Source organism: Buteo buteo, chromosome 3 (assembly GCF_964188355.1).
Source record: "Buteo buteo chromosome 3, bButBut1.hap1.1, whole genome shotgun sequence".
In the NCBI taxonomy this organism is placed as follows: domain Eukaryota; kingdom Metazoa; phylum Chordata; class Aves; order Accipitriformes; family Accipitridae; genus Buteo; species Buteo buteo.
The window spans coordinates 52503903-52530981 of NC_134173.1; the positions used below are offsets into that span (position 1 = coordinate 52503903).

At 42.6% G+C, this 27079-nt stretch overlaps 1 protein-coding gene across 1 annotated transcript; it reads right to left on the reverse strand.

Annotated features, from left to right (window-relative positions):
• CDH17 (cadherin 17) lies at positions 1–26420 on the reverse strand. The gene is made up of 17 exons (XM_075024366.1): positions 26376–26420; positions 23494–23592; positions 22703–22840; positions 21123–21261; positions 19754–19912; positions 18887–19086; positions 17027–17158; positions 16013–16163; positions 15064–15279; positions 13702–13778; positions 12059–12250; positions 10569–10813; positions 8585–8715; positions 7165–7401; positions 5085–5201; positions 4862–4978; positions 1–582 (listed from the first exon to the last, which is right to left on the reverse strand). The coding sequence occupies exons 1-17, from the start codon at positions 26418–26420 to the stop codon at positions 473–475; spliced, it is 2505 nt and encodes an 834-aa protein (XP_074880467.1). The 3' UTR covers positions 1–472.
• Between the last annotated feature and the right edge of the window lie 659 nt (positions 26421–27079).

A 27079-nucleotide genomic window follows, 5' to 3' on the forward strand; every position in this document is an offset into this window, starting at 1 on the left:
TTCCTTTGCTGAGATCCAGAGGGATTCCTGAAACTTCATGGGACATCTTCAAATGTAGCACAGGACTTTATTCCCAGTTCTGCTATTCAGTAACTTATTGAGATGGAAAGAGCCAAAGATGTGCAGTTAGATAAAATGTAGTCCTCTGGAAAGTCCATATTCACTTCAGCTGTCAAACAATGAAGGCTGTTCCCATGTATTGATCCTTGCAGGAGCTCAGCATTTGGTGTTGTCATGAGTTAACACCTCAGTCAAAGCTGATATTCTTATTAATGGCTGCTGCTGAAGTGTACATACGTTTTTTGTTTCAGTCTGAATAGTATTGCCTACAAAAGTGAAGACAAAACCCTGGGAGCCTGCTCTTGCATGTTCGTATCCTCAATTTGTGATAGTACACTTCTGGGCTTTGGGAGCTACAAAGCTCACTCCTTCCCAACCCAAAGGTCATATTTGTCTCTTGATGAAACAGTCATTAAGCCAGTCTGTTGAGTTCAGACTTATCCTTTACATCTTTCTGATGGCTCTTCTTTTCATTTTTCTGTTTGTATCTCATGTGAAAAAACACACTCCCTATAATGAAACCTGAAAAACAGAGAGCACTCATCAGTAAAGGGAAGAGAAGACTTTCTGAAAAGGTATTTTGGCAAAGGATCTGACACCCACACTGTAACATTCATACTGCTTTACCTCTTGAACAGAAGCAAACAGCTTTGGGGAATGAGCACACAGTGTTGGACCAACAGCGTGTTCAGGGACCCAGGGTGCTGGTGGGCAGGATCAGATGCCTCAGGGCTCAGGAGACTTCCCCCAAAGGAGAACTTCTCCTTTAGGATCTGACTAGATGGCAAAGTGTCTTTTTTAAACCGCCTCTCTTTGAGCAGTGATTTGTCATGTTTGTCTTGAATCATAATCCCTGTTCTTTTTTTCCCAATGGAATGGCAATTCTGTCACAGCAAAGCTACTACTCCTGACAGCAAAATTGTTCTTCAGGAACTCCTTGGTATCTGTTAGGAATAGCTAATGGACCCCAGAGGTTTGTGGTCCTATGCCCAAGAATGTCTGAGATTTTCTTCTGGCCTGGATTAGAAGTGCTTATACCCTTTATCATCACTTGTCATATCTAACCTAAGGTGTCTAGGTGTCTTCATATGCATATATACATATATATGTATATATACACATCAAATATGCATACTATGTGTGTATATACATGTTTGATCTTTTTAAATCATGATGGGCTTGTATGTAAATTTATTTCCTCTTTTTCAGTGCTAGGTTATCTATCACTTCCAACATCTCTTTGTTGCTTTACTAGAGCACATAGGAGTGCTCAGCTACTCCCTTTGCCCTATTCATTGCTCTGAGTATCTGTTCTCTAGCTGCTCTTATTTTACATTCATGTTTGTGGTATCTGAGTAGTTAATCAAGGAACATGCCTACTATCTGCCACCCGACAGTTATTCTTCCACCCTCTTCTCAGTGGGAGAAATACCTTCCAGCAGAGAGACAGTTTGTCTTAATGAAACAGTTTGTCCCATCAGAATGGCTTGGCTGAGGGTTTGGGGTGTATTTTTTGTTTTGTTGTATTTTGTTTTCCAGTGTATATGCTCTGTGTTTCTTTTAAAGAAAGTAAGACTACAGAGGATCCTTGCTCTTGGAATGAGAGGTGCTGAGGTCTGAGAGGGTCCCTAGCTCATGTGGGAATTCATTCTGGTGTCAGACAGTCTGAGCTGCAAGGCCAAACTTAATGTTTGTAATCTCCCCAGGTTTCATAAAATCTTTAGATACTTCTCATTGTTTTTTCCTTGCTCATCTCATTAAAACCATCTGAGAGGCTATCATCTGATTTTGCCTTTACAGTGAAAAAAACCTTGCTATTGAAAAAACCTGCATATTCATTTCAGTAATTCTTTTTAAAATCCTGTCTGAGCTACAAACAATGTGTTTTTTAAAAGTCAAAAAGCAGTAGCAACTTTTACTGTGCTCTCTGAAGCTGACCAGATCTCTTGTAGTGAAAACATTTTTAGTCAGTTATCCAATAAAATTTTCACTTAAATGCAGCGCTATACTAAGTGAAGGATCAGACTAAAGCATTGTGCAGAAATAAGTGCTGTAAGAAGCTTAAACACAGGTGATGATGCAGTTTGAGAGGTTTCTCTGTCAATCACATAGTCTGAATATGGCTTCTTCCATTTTAAGTCCTTTGAAAATTTTTTTTCCTCTTTATCTTCAAAAGACAAACACATATGTGTCACATATGCATCAGCACTTTCTCTTGCTTTAGGGGTTTGTGTATTACAAAGGAAACTCAACACAGAGCTTTGATTTTGTCTTTTTAGGTACTGAAGTTGTTCTTGGGGACTCGCTCTCTCTTCTTTTAGAATTGAAGTAATGGTAACTTACATAAGTTCTTGGGGTTTTTTCCCTTTTATCCTCAAATTCAATGTGACTCTTTTGAATATGTGGTCTGTAACATATTTAATTCTGCTTTGATTTTCTCCATGGGTCTTTCACACTCCCTCTCCTCTCTACAGCTGAGTCACAGTTTCCCAGTCTGGCTCTTGTGACCATAACATTCAAAAATCAAACAGAACTGAGCACTGAATTCTTCTTGCTCTTCATTTCTTAGGACACTAGATCCCATCAACAGTCATCCTCACTACTTTTGCACTTAACATTGATAAAGAGAATACTGAAGGAGCTAGAGGATATTATGGCAGGACCCCTCTTGATCATCTACCAAAGGTCTTGGGAGTCTGGGGAGGTCCCTGCTGACTGGAAGCTGGCCAATGTTATTCCAGTCTACAAAAAGGGTGCAAGGGAAGACCTGGGGAACTACAGACCTGTTAGTCTAACCTCAGTTCCTGGAAAAATTATGGAAAAAATCATACTGGGTACTATTGAAAGGTATTTAAAGAGCAATGCAATCATCTGGCACCGTCAACATGGGTTCACAAAGGGAAAGTCCTGTTTAACTAATTTGATGTCCTTCTATGATAAGGTCACCCACCTCGTGGATGAAGGGAAGGAGGTAGAAGTAGTTTTTCTGGATTTTAATAAGGCTTTTGATACTGTCCCTCACAGCATCCTTCTGGACAAGTTGTCCAGCTGTGGGATGAGCAGGTTCACTGTGTGCTGGGCGAAGAACTGGCTGATGGGCAGAGCTCAAAGGGTTGTAGTGAATGGGGCTACATCTGGCTGGTGACCTGTCACCAGTAGTGTTCCTCAGGGCTCAATTGCAGGGCCAGTTCTGTTCAATATATTTATCCACGATCTGGATGCAGGATTTGAATGCACCATTAGCAGGTTTGCTGATGATACCAAACTGGGGGGTGCTGCTGACTCTCTTGAGGGACAAGAGGCCTTGCAGAAGGATCTAGATAGATTGGAGCATTGGACAATGATTAATGGGATGAAATTTAACAAGTCGAAATGCCAGATTCTGCACCCAGGACAGAATAACACCAAGCACAAGTATAAACTGGGAGAGGAGTGGCTGAAGAGCAGCCCTGCAGAGAGGGATCTGGGGGTGCTGGTTGACAGCAGGTTCAGTTTGAGTCAGCAGTGTGCCCTGGCAGCCAAGAGGGCAAACTGCATCCTGGGGTGCATCAAACACAGCATAACCAGCCCGTCAAAAGAGGGGATTATCCCACTGGACACAGCGTTGGTGCGGCCTCACCTCGAGCAGTGTGTGCACTTCTGAGCCCCACAATTCAAGAAGGATGTGAAGGTCCTTGAATGTGTCCAGAGGAGGGCAACAAAGCTGTGAAAGGGCTGGAAAGCATGTCCTGTGAGGTGCAGCTAAGGACTTTGGGTTTGTCTAGTTTGGAGAAAAGGAGGCTGAGGGGTGACATCATTGCTCTCCACAGCTTCCTGAGGAGGGGATGTGGTGAGGGAGGTGCTGATCTCTTCTCCCTGGTACCCACTGATAGGACATGTGGGAATGGGTCAAAGCTGCACCAGGGGAGGTTCAGACTTGACATTAGGAAGCATTTCCTTACCAGGAGGGTGATCAAACACTGGAACAGGCTTCCTAGAGAGGTGGTTGATGCCCCAACCTCGTCAGTGTTTAAGAGGCATTTGGGCAGTGCCCTTAATAACATGCTTAAACTTTTGGCCAGCCCTGAAGTGGTCAGGCAGTTGAACTAGATGATCATTGTAGGTCTGTTCCAACTGAAATATTCTATTCTATTCTATTCTATTCTATTCTATTCTATTCTATTCTATTCTAGTCCCAAGAAAGATTTTGTCTTGTTTTGGAAAAAAGTTTTAAGCTACTTGTTGAAGTTGCATCAGCTAATGCCTATAAGAATATAATACTGTTCACTACCACTTAACAATATAACTGTACTTTGTTCCTGTAAATGTCAGTTTCCCACAGCTCAGAGCAATTGTCCATATGAAAAATGGAAACCTACAAAGCTGAAATAGGTGAATAAAATCATAATTGTAAGCTATGGGTACAGACATCGTAAGCATGACATCCTTGGATACTTCACTGTTTTCACTATAATCTGGAAGCCCAAGACAAGGCTCCAGTCACTTCCCTGAGAGGCAAAAGGTAGTAGGTAGCAATGAACTGACAATATGCTACAAGTGCAGCATTTACTTCTGTCACAGCTGCTTGCTGTACCATTGTACATTGATGCAGAAGCACAGGCCAGAGAAAACTATTCCTATGAACAAAACCTTACAAGTTTGCAGCAATCACAATACACAGTCATGAGATCTTCCCTCTTTTGCACATTCTGCAACATTCATGACATCACTTCACCCAGCAAGTGAATAAGTGTCAGAAATGCAGCAGCACCATCATATCTCGGAGACCTGGCTTCATATCAACCAAGAAAAAGTGACCTACCAATGATCAGCAGGACCCCAATAAGAATCCCAATTGCCTGGCCAGTGCTTGGCCAGGAGTGCTCACGCTGTACTTCAATAAAACACGAATTTTCACTTGAACACTTGCAGATGTTTACTGCAAAAAGAAATGCCATGAGGTTAATGAGAAGTTTAGTAGTCCAGTTCGATTATTCATAAATGTAACTGTTGTCTTGAAATGAATAGTTCTGAGCATAGCATACCTTCAAGATTTACTTTTCTTTCCAAAGGTGGGTTTCCATTGTCATTAATTATTACTGGAACATTATACACCTTCTCTTCGAAGTTAGCATGTTTTGGAGAAAGGTAAGCATGAGTAGCTGTAAGTAGGAAATGGGACACTCATGTCAGCACAAGAAAGAAATTTAATTCACCATTCATACTAGTGGTAAATGCACTTTTTTAAGGCTGCTTTGCATATGATGGTAGTTCCTGTTTCCCCCCATGTGTTCCCAGGTCTCATTGGTTTGCAAACATTAAGTCAAAAGGGACTGTCTAAATGCTTAGTCTGGCCTTCAGCATAATATAGTCAGACAATTTCCTTCCTAATTTCTACAGCAGACCAAATCTGACCTTGGGTAGTGCTACATTGATAGCATCACATCTAAACCAAGAATAACGCCCCATACTCATAGAAGCCATAAGCAACTTAAATTGTTCCCAAGATAACATACTAGGACAGACCATCTTTCTAGTGCACTTGCACTGTCACATCTAAGACTCTTTAAAACCTGGAAACGCAAGACTATAACAGCTGTTGGGATCGGACCAAAGGTCTCGATGTTGGTATTTTGTCTCTAGAATAAATGGAGACTACAATAAAAAAGCAAGCAAGTATTTTATTTTCTCCTAATGCTCTCCCAGCCTTCAACCATTTTCAGCTCAGGGACTTCTGGAGTGAGATGCAATTTCTTGCTTTGAACTTGTAGAAACTTCCTACATACAGAACACCCTGTGGCAACAAGTTCTACAGTTAACTACCTCCTCCTTCTATCTGCACTGGAAATAACTCTCATAAGCTTCATTTGAGGCTCCCAGGTTTGGGTACTGGAAGAGAGGGCAAATGATGAACCTCTGGCCACCCTGACCATAGCATTCATGATTTTGTAGACCTCTATTGTATTTTTTTCCCTACTCTCTTCCAAGATAAAAAGTAGTACCTTACTTTGCTGCTTCCATACTCTTTCTTATATCAGGCTACTCCATAACTCTGTCCTTGTTGCCCTGTCTGAGCCTGTTTCCAGTTCTACTGCATCTTTTTGGAGATGGAGACACCAGGGTTCAAGATTTGAACAAACCATGGATTTATACAGGGGCATAATGAGGTTCTCTGATTTCTTCTCTGGTCTTTTCCTAGTAATTCCCAATATTTGATTTGCTTTTCTGAATACTACTGATAATTTGATCTCACATTTTCATGGAACTGCTTACAGTTCTCACTCCTGGCTCGTAATGGCCAGCTCAGCACCCATGATTTCAAATGTGAATTTGGGAGTCTGGGATTCATCTACATCTGCCATTTTATTGTTCAACCAACTCAGTCTTGCAAGGATGTTCTGCAATTCTTCGCACTTGCTTCCTACTCAAATAACTTTGTATAATGAGTAAACTTTGCCTCCTCATTGCACACCCATACTTATTGACCTACACAGGTTCCAGCTAAAAACTCTTTGGAAAACCACACATGAAATCCCTTCGCTGCAAGAGCTGACCATTACTCCAACTCCTGAATTTTAAATTATTATTTACCCTTTCAAAACTTGTCCCTTTCACATTGTGGCAAGCCACTTTCTTTAGTGGGACATTTCATCAAACATCTTTCAGGAGTTCAGAGAGGCTCTATTGCCCAAGCACTTATCCATGTGCTTACTGACCCCTTTCAAAGAACTCCAGTTGGTTTGTGAGGCAAGACTTCCCTTCGCATATGAAATGTCAAAATAGACAGTTTGCAAACTGCTCTATTTCTTTAACAGAAGTGATTTGTATACATTAAGCACACAGTACATTTTATTCTTACATGTTTCTTCTCTCATAAGTACTAGTGAATTTTAGCTTGCAACATACTAGATGTCACCTCTTGAAAAAAATAATTAATGACTTACTTATGTGTTCAAATAAATACATGCCAAAATGCATGTAATTTCTCAACAACCTATTATTTTTTTTCTACATGGAATACTGGATATGCAATAGTAGGAATGGAAAGGAATTCAATATTTCTTTATATTTCCCACAGTACTTAGAGAGTCTCATATCACTATAAGAATAGCTTTATTAACTTACTATTGATTTTTGAGATTTTCCAATTATTTCTTGCATTCATATCATCCGCGAGAGAAAAAGTAAATGTTGGATAATTCAACTGTTCATCAGCATCAGCAGCTTGAATCAAAGCTTGCTCTCCTCCACGGAGTGGGTGGCAGAAGAAAGGAGGATAATCCATAGCTAACACTGGAGGGTTGTCATTCACATCACTTAAGTGTAGTATCAAGGTTCTTTTGGATTTCTGAGCTGCATTTTCTGTAGAATTTAACAGAATGCAAAGTTACACGCACATCTTGGACTTACACGCTGGGTTGTTGCACTTGCAGCTATTGTATGGGTACACCATCAGGCAGGCAGCAGGAGGTATTCTGTCTGCAGGTTGCAGAGGCGAGGTCTCAGGAGGTCTTGAGGGATTTATGGTAGCTGCCACCACTTTTTGAAAAGTATGGTTTATTTACCCCAACTCTTGCTAACTACAGAACACTAGCAAGTGAAAGGAGGTAGATAGACCATCATATCTCGTAAGCAGTCACATCCATCATATCTAGTAAGTGGTCACATCCAAGGTGACCAGTGCTCTTTGGAGCACTCTTTTAAGCATGAAACTCCTTAAGTTTCCCATCTCTCCTCTATATATAGGAAATGAAAGTCAATATTCTGCTTTGGGGCCAAGGCAAGGGGCCCAAGAAGAGCTTTCAGCGCCCTGTCATTTCTCCAGCCTGTTCCTGCCGGAACAGCCCCACTCCATCTTGGTGCTCAAGGAAGCACTCCTTTTTTCTGACATATGGGAACTGCATCTTTACCCATACCCCCAAAACAATGGCCAGCATTATTGTTTATCTGTGTTTAATAAGGGAAATCTAGATTTGTACCTCATTCAATCAGATATAGTCCAGAGTTTTTAACTCTTATTAAATGTAAATCATGTAATGAAATCTCCCCAAATGGACTATTTGAAAGATTCTAATGGCTGGAACTAGGAGCCCTAGTATATTTCAGACTAACTAGTGTATTAGTTTTATTCATAATAAAATGAAATTCTATACAAGGTTGCAAGTTACTCTCCAGGTATGTTTTCAGGAAGCCTAAACATACCTACAATAAAGACTAAAATCTTTATAGCTATAGAGGAAAAAAGTGGCAGAAAATGTTGACGCTGAAATGAAGAAATTCTAACCTTCTCTATATGCCATGTGGCTCAAGCAAATATAACAATGTATGATAGCTAACTTCATGAAAGCTATTTTAATCCTCATTATCTACAACATTAAGATTTCTTTAAAGCAAGTTACATTCTTAAGAAATACATACTTCTAAGGTTACACCACATGTTCCTGTACTTTTCATGGGTTTAGTCATGGGAAGTATGATAATTCCTCATAAAACAGTAAGGGCAGGGGAGTCCTCTGTGTGTATATGTAGTTGTTTCATCACTTACTTAGCTCTGATGCAACAACCTCAACTGTGTATGTTCCTTGTTGTTCTCGATCCAAAGTAGAAGCAGTGTATACCTGCCCAGTGGCTGAATCAATCCTCAGCCATTTCCTCACGTCACCTTCTAAGGAGTATCTTTGGAAAGAAATAGGAAAAAAATCACATATACTATTCCAAATCAGGAGAAAATGCTGACAAAGCAAATACTTCTTTTTTTATTTTAGGCAAGTGTCTTGATTGCAGTTGTACTCAAAGAGAGGGTTCTTGGGAGAGTACCAATACTACAGCCATCCAGGAGAGACAGACAGAGGAAGGGAGGCCAAAATCTTTGACAATAAGAGTGCAAGCAGAACCATGGGAATGCCACCACTACTCCAGCCTGTGTACTGCAACTCTACCTTCTTCCTAATTGGGAAACCTGGGGTGTTCATGAGCTTTTGGTCCAAAAGTGCACTCTGTCCCAACCCCATGTCCCTCTCTCTCCATTGCATCTCCCATGTCTCGGTTTTGATGGGGGTGCAAGCCAAAGGCTGGGGGTCAGAAGGAGAAGTGCAGCCAGGCACCCTTTTTTGGATCAGCAAGGGGCCGGGATCCTGAGGTGGACTACAGTGGTTATCTGCTGCCAGTCTGGAGCAGCCTGTAATTACCATCAGGGCAGCCTTGGAACAGAGAGTGCTTTAAACATCACTACATAATGGTCTTTATATTATTGTTTAAAAAAAACCCAAGGTCTCTGGGTATTTACTTATACAAATTTAACCACGAACATATGACCCACTTAAAGCACAGGCATTTGCTTGAGTAGATGTGACCTGACCTTCTCATTCAACGTTTTTGTTCTTTCTGTACCCCTTGCATTAAAAACAGCATGCTGACATGCTTGTACATCTTTTACTTTTTATACTTTTTATTTTATGTCCTTTAACCTATTTTTTAGGAGAAGTGTGGTTTATGTATATATGAATTCCTGTCATCTGTCTCTGTCAGCATCCCCCAGAGGTTCTGGACTATGTGGCTCACTTTCAAACCAGTTTGACAGAAGGCCAAACATGCTAAGTTCTCAAAAGCTAGGGGAAAGTAGAAAGCCAGATGAGAAACCTCTGGGAATAAAAGTCCACAGGAGGCCTAACAGTCATATTCTGCAACCCCATTAACTACTCGATGTTTTGCTGAACTTTAGTTAAATTTAAAGGATTGTTTGTTTTGGGTTGATCTGCTCAGCATCCCAGCTGGGAATCCTGCAGCAAGAGCCACAAATAATTCTTCTATCTGACTCTACTGTGTAAGGTACATTTACACTGTGCAACGCAGCACTTTACATAGATCCTTGAGCTGGCAGACACTCAAGGTGACTTGGTCATACAACATGGCGTTGGGCCACTGAATGAGACAGTTTGAGGTTTTGCATCCCACTCACAAGCATAGGAGTTGTCTTGCACAGAACTTTGCATCTGCAGTGGAAGCAGGCATATCGTCTTTGGCAGTTGGAAAAGAAAATAAATTAATTGTCTATCATAGTTTCAGTACAGGTAGTGTGTTTTGGTGGAGAAAAAGCCCTGTGCAGTTTCCTATGCAGCGTGACAAGCAGCTACTGTCCGACTGGTTCCTAGGGGTACACACTATATGCTTCATTTATCTGTTAAAGGCATTATGGATCTGGAAACCCTGTTATTCTCAGACCAGCTCAGCCTTTTTCCTGGAGACATATACTGGCCTTCTTTCCTTTTAGTTTCCTGGTTCAAGGGCCCCAATGGCTGATGCTGGACACAGCATAGAGAGAAAGCTGGTTAGAAAAGCAATGCCCAGCAGTCTGCTGCAGGTGGGTCACCGGCCACCACTCCACCACCCCACCTTCTACTAGGAGATAAGACTTTGGTAAAAAAGACTTTTCCTGCATGCCAAATATTGGGTGTGGTTTCCTTGTACCTCTTCTAGAACAACTTTTAAAATCCTAAATTCAATAAATAAACCATGGTCACTCTATTTACCGTACAGTATCCCCCTCAGGATCATAGGCCTCTACCGTCATGACCAGGGAATTGACAGGAATGCCTTCAGACACTTCTGCTTTGTAAACTGTCTTGTGGAAAACAGGAGGCTCATCCACATTTGTTACAAAGACTTTAAACGAGGTAAGGGAGCTTGAGTTGTACTGCACGCCTGGCACCAACGGTTCGGGGTTTGTGGCACTGATCACCAGGTTGTACACTGAAGCTGCTTCAAAGTCAAGAGTCTGGATAAATTAGAAAAAAAAAGTGCTTTAAGCAATGGCCCTGCTGCCATGGGGAGCTCCCATGGGAAACCACAAAGCCCCCCCCCCCCTCTTCTCAAGGAAGAGATTGCATTCCAGATACAGATTAAATAAGGGAGAGCTGTCAGGAGCAAAATGACACTAGGAACAGTCAATTTAAATGAAACCATATGCCCATTTGGAGGCCTCCTTGGCAACTGCATTTTCTAATAATGTTGCCACCTGCCTGACTAGATTTAATAACTATATCCTGTTTACAGCAATAGGATTTATAGCTCTGTATGAGAAGGCCTCAGGTGACCTCCAGGTGACAAAAGTTGTGTGAGGGTTGTTACATCACAGAGTTTCTCACAATTGCCTCCTTGGGAAAAAATGACACTGAGGTTGAGCCTGAAAACGGTCCATGAAATGCTGCATCTGCCTGCCCTTGGCCCAGCCGGCAACAGGTGAACTGGATGCAAACAACATGTCACCCCTTGGAAAATGAGTGATAGGTTTTCTGGACCCATAGTTCAAGCACCTTCGAGAAGGCTAATTTCAAAGGGAGAGCACTTTTGCTATTGAAATTCATGGATGCAGCAGAAAGTGTTCCTTATATTCCTGTCTCCAGCATTCAACATATGAGATGTATCATCCACTGCAGTATGCGCTGACCTTGGCTTTGTCACAGTTAATGTTTGCCTGAGCAGGAACAAATTGCCTCTCCATCCCGACATCGAGACATGCTGGTCTCACTTGCACCTCCCATTGCAAAAGCCACTGATGGCCCAGGGCACCAGCAGGGAGGAGGATCTGCCCCGTGACAGCCCACCACCACGACTACAGCCCATGGAAGCATTTAGCTGGCTTTCTCTTTTCCAGGAACACTGCTGCAAAATCACTCAAATAATGCCTTTTTTTTTCCTTCATGGTGCATAAAGACCTACTTCACTGGCCAGAGCCTTCTCTGCTGGAGAAGGGACCAACAGCAGAGCCAGCAGAGGGAGCTGCTGATGGCGATGGGTGGGTAGGGCACAGCAAAGGCAGGAGTGGAAGTGTGCCTGAGCATCACACAGGCACAGCGCCTGAGCCCAAGAGTCTCATGCAGTCTGCACCATGCTTAGGGTGTCCTCACCCCACCACCAGCCAACCCCCATCTCTGCAAATCATCACCAGGGCAGTTACTGTTTATGACATATATGTATATATACACACATATAAAGGAGAAGAACAAATCCATCTATTCACCTTGTTAATCTTGACGAATCCTCGGTTTGTTTTAGAATCTGTCTCTATGATGAACACGTTGTTTGGATCTCCTTCCTTCACTTGGTAAATGATGTAGGAGCTCCCTGTGGCAGGCTCGTCTCCATCGGTAGCTTGAATTTCTAATATTACTGTTCCTACTGGGAGACTTTCTGCAACAGTCACGTTGTGATACTGTGGAGAGAGAGATCATTGAAATGTGACACACCAAGCACCATCTGCAGAAAAAAACTTGAGCGCTACAACAAGCTTGCGACCCACAAGGACAGATGTATTTGAACCCACAGCACCTGTGTGAGGGAGGGATGCAGTGGGTGCACTGCACAGCAGAGACACAACCAGGTTAGAGAGATGTACAAAAGCGTTAGTGAAGTGCCTTGCAGCAGTACAGGTGAGCTACCTCGCCACCCAGGGGAACCCAGACCTGCAATATGGGCACTAGAGCACATGCAAAGTTGCTATATCCCCCTTTTTAGCATACATTTATCAAAGGTGATGGGATCTCTGTCAGTGGGTAAGCTACTAGCATAGCAACAGTCCCAAACCTTTACCTCCTCCGTTGAAACCACTCCATGCTCATGCAATGCTCAGAGCAGTACCTCTCCTCTGTACCCAGTGAGCACCCTAGCAACTGACTGTTAAATATTTAATTGCTCCACGCAGCACAGGCTGTTGCCGCATTAGCAGCCCAGCTGCATTTACTCTGTTTGATGTGTGCCCTGACCCAGCAGTGTCATCTTGAGACCAGGTCCTGGACTGAGACCTCGAGGTGAGAAACTCAACAGCCTGCTATGTAGGCAGCTAGTCTGCATGTCTCTAAGCTCCCTCTGTCATCAACAGAGAGCTGGGCAATGCAGTCAGCAAAGTCCAAAAACCAACACAGCTTCCCCAAAAGGACACCTACACCTGGTGGGCCAGACAGCTCTCCTGAGCCCATGGCCTGCGTTGCCTACAAGTATGGTGGGAGGTTAGACACCTGAATGTAGACACTCCGGCCACTGCAGTGTCTGCAGGGAGGCTTGGGCCAGCAGGCAGAAATCACAGAAGCTCTGCAGGTCTCTCTGCCAGATGCCAGCAGCTCCACCAGAGGAATAGGCAAGAGCCTGACACCCATTCTGGAATCAAGGGCCAGCAGGTATGCGTTTGGGCATGGATCACTGGACCACTGTTTCTGCTTAAAGCCAATAGAGCCTTTGGTTTCCATTCACCTTCTGGCTTTTCTGGATATGTTAATATTGTGTTTGGAAGGGAACTCGGGAGATGTTAGCTTTTTTCCATTTAGCTATTTTAATTAATTTTAAAGCCTTTTCTTCCCCCTTTCCCTCCAGAACTTACATTTCTGGAATAAACTGCTTTAATAGAATAATTTCTTTCTTTACACATAGTTTTCCACTGAGCAAATTACCTTGTATTTCAGAATTAACTATGAGTCAGTCCCACTATTCACTGTCTAGATAGAGCTTATAGGCAGGCTTTGCAGCAATACCTTGTATTTATTTTCACTAGTGGATTGCTCTGTTACTTGTTCTGTAAATGGTTAATTTCCCATTAACATACTATAGACATAAGCTCAAACATTTGTCAAAAGTTATTGGGACATCAAAAATGGCATTAAAAATACTCACATCTGATTTTTCAAAGATGGGAATCCGATCATTGATGTCGATGACATATATTTGCACGTCACAGATTGTTTGGAATACTGCATGGAAAGAGAACAAACAAAGTCACAGCAACCCTTCTGCCGAAAATAACTTTCCTCCAAAAGGGTTCACTCTGAGCAAAAGTGAGCGGTGCCAAACTGCTCAATCCAAGCAAAGTCCTGCTGTTGCAAGAAGCACTTGATCTCCAATATCTCTTAGTCAGTGTCAACCTCACTCTCCATCTTACTATTCACCTTCCCAATTTCTTCAACATTGTCCCATCCTGTTTCATTTCCCTCACTTTTTAAACCACATCCCTTTACCAGGACAATGATAACTATGAATTGTGTTAGCTTTCTCAATATCTCTTCTGCATGTCAAAAAGTAAGCCCAGGTTGTTATGTTATCTTGTCCTCTTGGTGGGCCATCCAGCAGCACCCTCATTTTCATTACAGCCAGACTTAAACTTCAGATCTATGTAAATCTAAGTGCTACCTGAGCTGGGGTACCTATAGCAATGGGGGTTTGTGATTTTAAAAGCATACTCTGTCTAGTAGTGTGCTATTCATATGTAGATGGATTTTAGTGTTTTGTGGATGTGCTTCATGAGCTGAAAGTTGAGGAATATTCTAAACAAACCTATTTGGATGGAATTCAAATAAGCATCCAGAACAAATCACCAGCTTCTCCCTCTGCAAGTGATGTTATCTGCAAGTCATCTGCCTAAGTGATGTTATTTCATTTACAGACATGCCACACTGCTTTCTTTACATGCCATTTCCTCCATCCACAAGTTTTGCCTGACTACAAGCACTCCAGCACAAGGCTTTAAGCTTTAGGATGGAGTTTGATTTCCTTTCCATTCAGTGAACCACAAAGGACTCCTGGGAACTTACATAATGGACAATATTCTTTTTGAAGATTAATTTCAGCTCTTAATCTTTTAAAATACATTATCTGGACTCCGAGCAGCTGTCTTTAATTTCTTGATTTTTTTTCAGTGAGTCCCTTTGAAAGATTTTGGGGGAAAACCACAATCATGATCTCTTCATTTTTTTCCCCTGTGGAAGGAAATCTCTTACTGGAGTACTTGTTAACAAGCTTCCCAATTTATCCACACTCTGCCCTAGAGCTGGTTTCCTTCCATACTTGCGTTATGAATCATGATTAACCTCCCTGCATCTCGAGAACAAGGCAGTAGTACCATGCCAGAGCAAGCCAGCTCTCAGTGCTGCTGCCTGTCCAGTGAATCCTCCAGGTCTCCTCTCATCCCCTGGACACTGAGCACAGGGGATGCCAGCATGGACAAAATTATTCTGATGTATAACAGCAGGCAATACATACCTCCATCTGTCACCAGCACCTTCAAGGAATAGTTGGATGCAATGCGCCTGTTTAATGAACGGCTAGTTAGCTGCAAAATCCCAGTTTCTTGCTGAATAAAGAACAGATTACTTGCAGGAATAGCAGGAACCTGACTTCTAATTTTGAACTGCAGGCGAGAGTTAAGGGTGCCCTCCTCATCCATGTCTGTAGCTAACAGGGTGCCAATGTTACTTCCTGTGGCAGAGGAGAGACCAGGGTCAGTCAGGTAATGCAGTGGTCCTATTCCTCCACAGAGGTATGCCCTGACAACAGTGATACCAATGCAAAGAGTAGAGGGGCAATAAAAATACAACTGCGTGGAAAACACTGCGATGGACACAATCATTTGACTTCTGGGAGTTTTTACTTTAGCATCGCAACCAGCTGGTTTGGGCTTGGGGCAGTTCAAAAGGACTGGGCTACCTGTTTTTATCAGAAAAAGTGACTGTAGCAGCAGACACTCCAGCCTTGAAACCAAATAACTGATGTGAAGACTTGATGTGAAATTTCAGTAATGGTCCATTGAAGTCAAAGGCATTATGCTGGAGGAGCATCTGGATGGGGGAAAACAGGCTCATGCCACTTTTAGAGCAGTGTTTCTTGTATTAGTAATATAAGGGGTGGTTTTGTTTTTATGTTCTAAGCGGTTGTCCAAAACTGTGGTTGTGGGAAAATGCAATTTTATATTTTCAATGGAACAGCATTTTTTAAGTAGGGGTCTTGGGTCTGTCCTTCTCAGGTTATTGAAATCCTTTCCACATGAATTATTGAAGTGAAAACAACAGGGCTATCTGCACAGGAAAACATTTCTCTAGGAGAGCTACATTTTACTGTTTGGGATCAGAATTTCTAGCTTTATTTGCACGCAGCTGGAAACAATAACAGGACTAGAATGATATGTATAAATGAGTAGAAGCTGTTTTCTTACCTTCATCTTCATTTTCTTGAACTTCAATTACAGTGAGGGCCTGCTGGCACACAGGGGGATTGTCATTAATGTCTTCCACAATAACATGAATGTGCAGAGGCTTGTCCACCAGTTCTCCCTTGTTATCTTTTGTGACCGCAAAGAAAGAATACTGCAATAAGAATATCGAGAGTATGTGTTGAATGTCCACTGTGACAATATTTTACATTTAGATGTGTAACTATGGGAGCGTTCTATGCAAATGAAATATCCTCTCTTATGTTTGTTGAGTATTTTCACTCTGTTTAATTCAAAACTCTTCCATCACCCCTTAGTGCCTAAGGTCTGAGTTCTCAAAAGAACTTAAAAAGTCCTGAATACTTCACTACACTGTGAACTTGCTCTTGCAAAAATTCAAGAAAAGCAGGAATATCTCATTTTTGTCACTTTGCAAATTCATCTGTCACATACAGAGATAGGATTCCTCCAGCATATCTTATCTCTGGCCTATTCTGTGCCCAAATTTCCTCCAAGACCAGAAGGGGACAGAGGGTTTTCTGTCTATAAGACCCCAAGATGGGGAACTTCAGGGTAATTTGACAGTTACAACTGCAAGATAAACTCTGCTTCTGCTGTGGAGAGATCCCTGAGGTCCCTGGGATCTGGAGTAGATCTGAAACATCCAAATCTCCTGCCCTCCACAAATGCCACTAACTCTTGCTCATGCACCTACAATCTTGCGACGGTTAGTCCATGTTGTACATTATACATACGCTGTGGGCAGTGATTGCTACTGCCAGACCTATGTAGAAATGTTGTAGGGTACCAAACTGAAGGCTATTTATAGTGTAGTAGATGAATGTGTTTTCATATCTATCAAGTCATTCCCAAACAGAAATTACAAGAAACAAAGCTTTTCTTTCTTTTTTTTCCCACCTGTCCTTTCTAGTGAGCTTTCTCATATTTACTCCCACACCAATAATCAGCTTCCTGCTACGGTCTCTCCCATTGGTGAGGTTTTATGTGTTTACTTACAGTATCCTTTTCTTCCCTGTCCAATGGGTCAGTCACATAAATAACCCCATTCTGATCGATGGAAAATGGGAGCCTGGGCAGCTTTTCTTTTTCAAAAAGGTCATAAATTACATCTGGCTCATTTGAATGCACCTAAAAACACAAAAATAAGTCAGGATAGGAAGTCGGAAGTGTAGACTGAGATTTAACAGGGATCATTTCTGGACCACAAACAGAAAAGATTGCATTCCTGTTAGCTTCATACACCAGAAAATTAACAGTTTGGCAGGCTTTTGGGACAAGCTGCAGAAAACCAGACTGATAATCCACCTCTGCTCTCTGAGGTGTTGTGGTGAAGCCATTTTACCTCAGCTTCTCCAGCTGTCCAGATGGGTTATGACACTTATCTTTTTATGGAAGGGTTTTGGGATGTGGAGCTAAATGGTGATATATGAGAAGAAATCATTATATGTATTTGAATGCCTTGACACTAATTTATTCCATCTCCTGACACTGTCTATTCCTGCTGTTGTTTTGGTTTATTTAATTCAGAAATGTGGAACAACAAAACAAATACCCAGTACCTATCTGCACATATGTGTGTGCATGCTCTTTACATGCATCAAAGCCTGTCATGAAGGATCTTTAGTGGGCTGCTTCAGATTTAATGCAGTTAACAGACTGCCAAATTAATGAAGGAGTCAGTATTACTCTTTATGTTTTATACTATATAGCAGCAACTGCATTTCATTTTCCCCTAGGCAGAATCAACATGTCATTGGCTGCCATGTGAGATTTATATACAAGTGACGCCAGAATGGGAGCACTGTTGCATTTTAGTTTTTCTTCCACCTGTTTTCACTCTGGACTTCCTCGGGCTGACACTGAGGCCAGTGGGAACAGCACTGAGTCAGTTACTCTTGCAAACAGGATCCGAGGAATCCTGCCATGTCCGAGGGATGACAGCATTGGGGGTGTCGGTGCCAAGGCATTTTTCAAAGTCAAACATTTCTGAAAGGCTGCTGGCTTGTTAGTTAATATTTACTGATGTATGTATCGCTATCGGTCTGCAGTTATTGGCAAAATATTTTGCATTTGCACTGTGAAAAAAGGAATACTGTGGGAATGCAGGGTTCTGAAGGAGGGCATTTCAGTCCTTCCTAGGTACTTTTGATATAGCAGGTGTGCTATGTCACACAAAACTGGTCACAGCAGATGTCCCTGAGTGCAGGGGACTGCCCACAGCAGGGTTGCAGTGGAGCTAGTCCCCTGCCAGGTTCTTCTGAGGATGGAAGAAGCTAACCTCAAAATAACAGGTCAGCTCTTGGTTTGCCCAAAGCCTGGAGGGCCTGTGGTGTTAGAACAAGTCTGGAAGTGCTCAAAGAAAGCCATCGGAGAGAAGAGTGGCACCTCCGCAGAGGCACCCAACTGCCACATGTCTGTCTGGGAGCTCCCTTGGGCTGTCTCAAGAGCTTTATCTTTCATATTGTGCCAAATAGCCTTGTAAAGCACCTTTTATCTTCCAGTCACTATGCTGTAAAAAAATTCTCCAAATGTTTCCTCTGTCTATGGGATATTCTCACACACAGGTGGTGCTAACAGCCTCTCCAAACTGAAGGGCAAAGTCCCGTCACTCTAATGTTTGTATTGACTGTGTCTCCATCATCTTCAAACCATTAACTTTCATACTAACAGTAAGTTAATGAGACCTGCACTAAAGATCATTTCCAAAGGATACCATATAAAAAATAACTGGGAGGTGCCAAAGTCCTTCTGAAGAGCCTAGTGTTGAATGCAGTGGAGACACCTTCACAGTTAGCTGGGAGAAAACAACTCTGTGGCACCAAGGAGAGGTGCAGGAAGCACGGCCAAGGGCCCTACCTGGCTGATGTTGACAGGGTAGATCTGGGTTGAGTTTTCTTGGATGCGGATGGTGGGAGGAGCTTTCCACAGGCTCTCCTTCACAGTAATGATCACATCAGCACTGCTGGTGAAAGCATTCATTGACATCCCTGCCATGTCCTTCACGGTGACGACGAGCGTGAAGGTGTCTTGCTTTTGAGGATCTAAGTAATAAGAGCCTAGAGACAGAGCAAAGAGCCAAGTGAAGTGAAGCAGAAGCTGTGGAGATGGTTCATCTGCCCATTGCCTCCTACATGCCCTATGCTTCTTCATCTGCTCCTTCCTTAGATGGACCTCTGTGGCAAATCTCAGCAAGCTGTTTCCTCTGGCTGCTCTGAACAATGCAGCACAGCATCACGTGGACGTAATCGTACGAGACCTCTGTGCTGTGGTCTCGTGTTGTGCAGATGCATCACTGAACAGCCCTCAATCCAGTTAGGCATTTGTTCAGCCCAGCAGAAGAGATGGGGTTTTTAAATCATTGCAGTTCAGTTGGGGTCACGTGGTCAGCTGAGTTTTCTCTGCATTTTTCATGTTACTGCTTTTGGGTTTCTAAATTTCAAGGAAGACAATTAATCTCAACATATGACTCTGCGTAGTCCTGAGGGACAGAGGATCTACCTTCTATTCTTAATGTACTTTTAGATCCTAATCTTCATTTCTGCTAACTTCCCTTGAATTTGGTGGGACACAAAGAAAGTTCCCCAAAACCGGGGCCTCAGTGGAGTATGTCCCACTCACTACATTTATTCAGAATTTAATATCAGAGCTGTGTTGTTGTTTCATTCCTATGTACACCCAGGAACACATGCTTGCTTTTTGACAAACAAGAATCTTTTTACATACCCTTCATACTTGGTGAGATTGCTCCAGTTACATTATTGATCTGGAAAAGCATTTCTGCATAAGGGTTGGGAAAATGATGGAGAATGCTGTACGTCAGCTGTGCATGGGGAGTTGTAGGGTCATCGCGGTCAGTGGCATGGACGTGCATGAAAGGCTTGCCTGTTTGGATTAGAGAAGAAACAGTGGTAAGAGGAGACTGAAACCTCAATACATAGTCCATTCCAGGAGAGCTCTCAAGCCAGGAAGGTAGCTTAAGAGGAGCTGCCACTGTTTCATAATGCACCTCTCATGGTAAGCCATGCTTGTGTGTGGAGGTTATGTTGCCTGTGTACCATCCCACAGGTCCCCCCTCCACCAGCTCTGCTTGGTAAGACCTCAATAGATGTGAAGACCAGCTGATGAAGAAGGTGACAGAGCTAAATCAGAGACCTATGTAGCACCCAAGAGTGCCTGCGCCCAGAATGTAGCTCACTAGTATCTCTCTTTAAGGCCACTTTGCAGTCCTTATACAAATCAGTTCAACCCAAAGCACCTTGAGAAAAATGCCCTACAGATGTGACACTGTTATAATTAAAGGAACAATCATACAGTGAAAAAAAATATGGAAATGCATGGTAACATAAGTGAATTTTTGCCTTTCGATCACCAATGCAACATTCAAAATCTTTTTGACTTGGATGCAGTTGAAGAATACAGTAAAATATTGCAGAATGGTTTTCTGAACCCATGGAGCTTTATATGCATATTGTTTAGCAGAAGTTTCTTATTGAGTCCATAGTCACAATGATAACAGCTGGCTGAGTCCTTTGTTCCATTTCCAAGATGTGTGTCTTGAACTGCTGTTTGATACTTTCCTGATTTCTGGACTGGATCACTGCAATCCATAATCTAAGACTCTCTCCTAAATACTAAGGTTCAGCCCACATTCTGAGAAGCATCAGTCACAGTAAACACATACCCCCCATCTACACTGGCATTTTATCTCACCAATGTGCAAAGACTTACATATTCTTAGCATTCTCTTTCTGTATAGTCTATGGCAACCTTTAAACTTTAAACTCCTTCTAGCATGGGGGTGGTGGGGGTGGTTCAGTGCAATGGAGAGGGCAGCAATATTTGCCTGTTAAGTGATACTTGCAGAGCAACAAGTGCTATGAAATATTTCTGATTACACTCAATCTTGTACACCACATGTGGTCACCTCTTTGCCCTTTCATTATATTTTCATGCTTGCATCCTTATTTTGTACAATCCTGTGGGAAAGAAAACTTATCTTTTTTCAGCTTGTTGAAGTATAGCATCTACTTCCTGTTTAACTAATCTACCTAGCTTCCTGTTAACTATAATATTTAATTATTAAGACGATTACCTGGACGGGAGTTCTGCCTCACTACTCCAGCGTACTTTATCTGGTCAAATTGTGGTGGGTTGTCATTGATATCCTCCACGTATATTGTAACAGCATATGGACCTTTCACTACGTTTCCCTTTTCATCCAGACTTTCCACCTTGATTTGGAAAATGAAGGAACAGCAAAGAAATATTTTCATGTAGATAAATTAAAAGACATGAATGAACATCAGGATGTCAAATGCCAAGTCATTCTTACTGTGACGCAAATCTGATGAGAGCCATCACTGGGTGGCTCCATCTACAAGGACAAATTTACAAGGGTAGCTCACTGACAATAATTCACCACAGTACATAATGCCAACAAAACAAAATAACCTACTCCTGCTTCTGATGACACTTTTCAGAGGGCAATTTCTCACTTCCAGTCTCAGCAGACTACTTGTATTCATGCACAGCTTAGACTTCATGCTTTTCTTTAAATAGAAATAGATACTTTCTAAAGAACAAGGAGAAAACCCAACATGATATAGCGGACTCAAGTGTGCTACTGTAAATATCAACCAGAAAAATAGGCTGGTCTAAGGGTTTGTAAAGAAAACCTAATTCTTAGTTCTGATTACATTTTTGTTTCAAACAATTCATTTTCAGCCTTCTTTGACTTTAAAGCACCAAGTACATATCATGTCTGTCGGACTTTAATTTGTTTGCACATAACAAAATCATGATCAAATCATGATTATTTATGCCTAACCAAGTATCATTTTTCAGTTCTGTCATCCCTTCTTGTCTGTAAAGGATTCCCATGTTTAGGGTTAATAACTTCTGGGGCTGGAACACTGTCCTGTCTAATTCCAGTCCAAGGGTGTTTTAGACCTGAGAACATGACATCTGCTTTTCCATCGCTAGTGTCTCAGAAAAAAAGACAATACCATTTTTGACACAGAATAAGAGCACAAGGCTATACTGAGACCAAAAGATCGCCTACCCACTGTCCAACTCCCAACAGTGTTTACGATGAGATCCTTATGAAAAGAGTATAATAGCAGGACAAGCACACAATGCTCTTTCCTCTAATAGCCTCCGACATCTGCCGAACAACTTTCTGCTGTTATCTAACAGAGGTTAGAAATGTGCCTCTGTGTCCAAATGTCATTTGCTCACACCATTTGTCACTAAATAGATTATGATCTTCCTAAATAGATTACAGTATTTTATTTTCCCCTTCCAGCCATGGAATTCATCCTATCAGTCTTCAGGGATAACAAGTGAATCACATTCATGGGGCCAGATTTCACTTCCAGTCAAGTGTCCTCCTCATATTAGGAGAGTTAAAGGATAGGTGTTGGCATCAGGGTAACTTTTGTCTTCTCAACATAACCTTCCTGTGCTAAGGAGCATTTTCATGTGCAAAGTCTTTCAGAACTATAAAACCATGCGTCTTTCAACAAAGCTCAATATTAAAAATAAAAAAGCTGTCTGTATACATAGACAAAAGGAAGAATTTGAAATTTCAACAGTTTTCCATTAATTTCAGGTTTACCAAAAAAAGAGTGAATATGAATAACCCTCCCTTCCTGTTTTTCACTGAGTTTTTACCTGCAGTCTGTGCACTGCTTTGGTCTCCCAGTCCAGAGACCCACTGAGGTACAGGACACCTGTCTTTGGCACAATGTCAATTATTCCGTCTTTTTCACCAGTTGCTCTGAAACTCACAGCAGGTGGCTCAGATGTGAACTAGAATGAGGAAAAATAAGAGGCAAAATCATCCTTTTTTCAGCATTTTCACCATAATTGAAATAATTGCATGCCTTTGTGTCTTTTAAAATCTATTGCCAACAGTGTGCTTGGCTGGGGGAATGATATTCCAAGAGTCTGCTCAAACAAATCCGCTCTTTTCTGATCCTCAACAGAGGAGTTTTCACATTATTTCCTGAATGCTGCAGGAAATCCCAGCTGTGGTTTCTTTCCAAAGCAAACGTCTGCTTAGGACAGGGCTTTGTCTGAGCACGGGAATGGAAAAAAATGACACACATCCTCCATTTGCCTGGGAGCTGGATCTGTCCTTCTGTGGTTATGGCTTTGGAAGAAAACCTCAGAGCTGAAGAAAAATGATGACACAAGTTACATGGAAACCCATTCTCTAGGAATGTTGATTTTATTAATCTCTGTCTTAGGATATCCTCTTAAAATGTGTTTGAGAGAAGGGGTTGTCTCCTGCTTTTTGCATGTAGACTCTTCAGTTCCCAGATAGAGGAAGTCAAAGTTAATTTTGATTCTCTCAGGGGACCGTTCTTCCCACCAGCACAGATGACAACACAGCCCGTGAGGTCAGTGTGTGCAAACCATGGGGTTTTTGACTGGAGTGGATACCAAGAGACACTTATTACCTGGTAAATGACACGCACTCCCCCTCCTTCTGGAACAGAGAAATTCATGTCCTTCAGAGGCCCAGTTACATGCAAGTCCCCCAAATTCTGGCATAGAGCCTGAGAGAGAGAGAGAGAAAAGAATGAAGGAAAGCAGCTGAGGGATGTCTGCTGTCACCACACATGAACAGCAGCTCTCCATCACTGAGCCTCTTGCAAGTTATTTTGCTGTAGTATAATGGAGGAGACTCTTGCTGGTTTGCACCGAACATCTCCGGGTTCTTTAGTGCAAATCCATTTTTAAAAGTAGTGTTATCTATTAATTAATTGGAAAACAAACATTTGGGCCTGCCCTTTTCTAGCCACTACACACTTAAATGAGATTTGATCTACCTTCAAGAGCAAACAGAGGCACCGAAGAGCCGAATGTAGACTGAGAGCAGGAGGACATTCTTAAAAGCATTTCTGGATCACCTCTGTGTCCCCAGCAGGACCAGCCACATCCCATCCAGGATCCACACAGTCCTGTGGCCACAAGTGTGTTGGGAGACCCAATGCCACACCTGGGGATGGGGAGGAATTGGAGCTGCACCCCTAGTAATTTTCTCAGTAAATCCAAACCTTTTTTTGCAAAGGAAAAAGGTGGACCTCCCCGGGTCCCCTACCCCACCACCTTCAGCACCACAGCCATCTGGGCAAAAGCTACTCCAGCCCTGTGCCTTCACATCAGTTGCATGTGAGTGCAAACCACAGCCAGAGCAAACATGTCCTGCTGATCTTTGCCTTCTACCTCATGGCAAAAATGCCATGCAAATCTGTCTTGGCCTCTATTTTCTTCCTAATGGCAGGCAATGCCTTTGCATGGTGTTTTTTCTGGCAAATTTGTAATGAGTTTTATACGAGTTTTATAACTACACCCTCCCTAGGGCCCGAAGACCTCCAGACACACTCCTGCCTTAATGTTTCAGCATTGTTCTTGATTTCAAATAAAAAAAGCAAAGCAAAAATCAGCCTCCCAGAGCAGCCCTTGCACACAAGACAATTCAGCCTACAGTTCAGATAATCTACCTGTTTCTCCAAAGGCAAGACTAAACTCCCCTGAATGCCTACTCTTTTTTGCCTGTCACCAAGGCCTTGCCAACACTGGGGAGCTGCCTGCCAGAATTAGGGCTCCATCATTTGGCTGCACAGGTAAAACTCCCTTTCTTCTGGAGTAAAAATGACTGTATTTTGCTTTACAGTTTTGGAGTTCCATTGCCTCCCTGTCCATCACCCCATGGAGTCAGACTCTGGGAGTTCATGTTCTCTGCTGCATGACTTTTCCCCTGGATTTGGTCCTATTGCTGCTGGGACAGCTATTTGGCCTCTCACAGAAAAGCACAGTCGACATATTACCAAGGGAAAACTTAATTCTGCCTATGACAAAAACATGGCTAAGTTCAGTGCAATTTACCCTAAAGCGCTGCTCTGTCTGTGTGTGTCACAAGTGGTGTTTGAATAACGCCAGATTCTGCTTAATAATAGCCAGATATGCTGCCCTCCTTGCCTACAAGGGTTTGTGACTCTTTTTGCGAACAGGAAAACTAGAATATTGTGAGAAGGGGAAGGAGGGGGCAGGATACTAGTGAACACTAGTGACAGTAGAAAAATATCAAAATGCCATGTAATGGGTACGCATACCAGGAAAGAGTACTTTACAGGTACCCTTTACTATTTTTGCTAAATGCTGACTGCTGGCCTCTGCTAGGGACAGGATAGCAGGACCCTGGATCTAACCTGCTACGGCTGTTCCTGTGTTGCACAGGTGGGAACAACCCTGCTCCTGGAGGTTTTTCCCAGGGCCATTTTGTGGAGGGAATTTGCTTGGTCATGTTCCTCACCATGGAGGAACAAGGGCTGGTGCTATGAAACCCAACGGGTTCAAAGTGCAGGCTGTGAAGCAAGTAAGAGATATCTCTTCCTGTCAATTAAAATTACTTTATGTGGACCATAAATATTTCCAAACGTATGTCTACAGCATGAATCACTACTCAGGGACCTGAAGGGGAAATAGGGTTTTCTCCTTGGCCCTTATCCGGCTGGCGTCCCTTTTGAAGATGGCTATAAGGTCTGTGGAGTGGCTTCATGGGGGACGGCACTGCCACGGGCAGCAGATTTTGAAATGGGAAAGAAAAAGGAGGTGCTCACTACTGCACGTCAGTCCCACCCCTCAGGCTCTCTGTATTCTTAGTCTTTTTTTAATGGACTTAAATTTGACTCTTTTTTTATCTTTTCTGTTAATCTCAATTGTAAAGTAGAAGCCACCACTGTAGCGTTTACAAACTTCAGTAAATCTATTGAATTTAATAGATGAGGTCCATAAATAGCATAATTAATACCTTTCAGTTCCAGAAAATCCTCCGAAAAGGGATTCATATAGATGGAATAATGAGGATAAATAATTAATATGCATGGTTTAAACTATGTGCCATTGTATGTCTTAGAATACATTCAATATGTCAGCACATGTGTGAATTATAATAGAGAACACATGATACAGATGTCTTCACTGTTTGGTGATTTGCTGCAGTATTTTTAAATCTTTTCTAGCATGAAATCCACTTACTGGAAAAAGTAATATCTAAGGAGGAAGTACAAGAGGCAAAATAGGTAAATTGGTGTCTTTTAGGCTTTTTTAAGTTTTTTTTGTAATGATTGACATGTCTTCTTAAGTTTTGGCCATGGGGTCACACACGTGTCGGGGCCGCACTCCCACACCCGGAGTCAGAGCTGCTCTGCTGGCACATGCTGCCAGCACACACACGGACCTGCAGACTGGGGCGCCCCACGGGTTAGAGCTCAGAGGCTTGCAGGCAACCTTTGCCATTTGCTCCCAGATAAACAAAGGAAAAGCTGTAACTCACCGAGTGGATGACAAGCAGAAATTGAAGTCCACACAGCTTACACATACTGGAATATGCTTTGCTTCAGCTTCTGCAAAGAAGAGGGGATAGTCACTTTAACCCCATAGAGTTGGCCCAATCTATGTGCGAATAAAGGCTACAGCTCAGCTTTCCCGAAGCTGTAGGGAGACAGCAGCCAAGGGGTGAGCTCTGAAGGACCAGGCACAGCTCTGCTCATGGGAGGCAAGACCGCTGGTGTCCCCGGGCTGGGTGGGAAGGTTGTGCCCACCAGGTCTGTCCCCAGTGGTGCAGGAGGTGCCACATGCTGGGAGACCCTCAAACAGCTGTCAGAGGTCAAAACTGGCACAAAACTTCAAGCCATGCCACCTCACTGTTGCAATGATTCTATGTCACCCAAGCCCCATTTTCATTTCTGCTTTACTGAAGGCAACAACCTGTTTGCGGGAAACACCATAACCACAAGATGAAGGTCTTGCAGGGACCATCCTGAAGCCTCTGTCTTCTGTTTACAAAAAACAAGTGTTCAGTGCAGCTTGCAGAGGCAGAGGAAGCCGGAGGTGTCTGCACCCCTTAAAACAACATGGCGACTGGAAATGAAATTTCCGAGTCCAAGGAGCACTACCTGCCTTGAATTTCAAAAAAATGCTGAGCACGCACTGCTGTTACTTGTGTTACATCCTCCTGGAAATTAGATGGGTTCCTCA

Coding starts and splice junctions, on each gene's coding strand:
- CDH17 (XM_075024366.1), bottom strand. CDS start 26,420: ATGTGTAAGCTGTGTGGACTTCAATTTCTGCTTGTCATCCACTCG. Junction 19,913..21,122: donor GAGGCAGAACTCCCGTCCAG/GTAATCGTCTTA, acceptor TAATCCAAACAG/GCAAGCCTTTCATGCACGTC. Junction 10,814..12,058: donor GATTCGTCAAGATTAACAAG/GTGAATAGATGG, acceptor TAATTTATCCAG/ACTCTTGACTTTGAAGCAGC.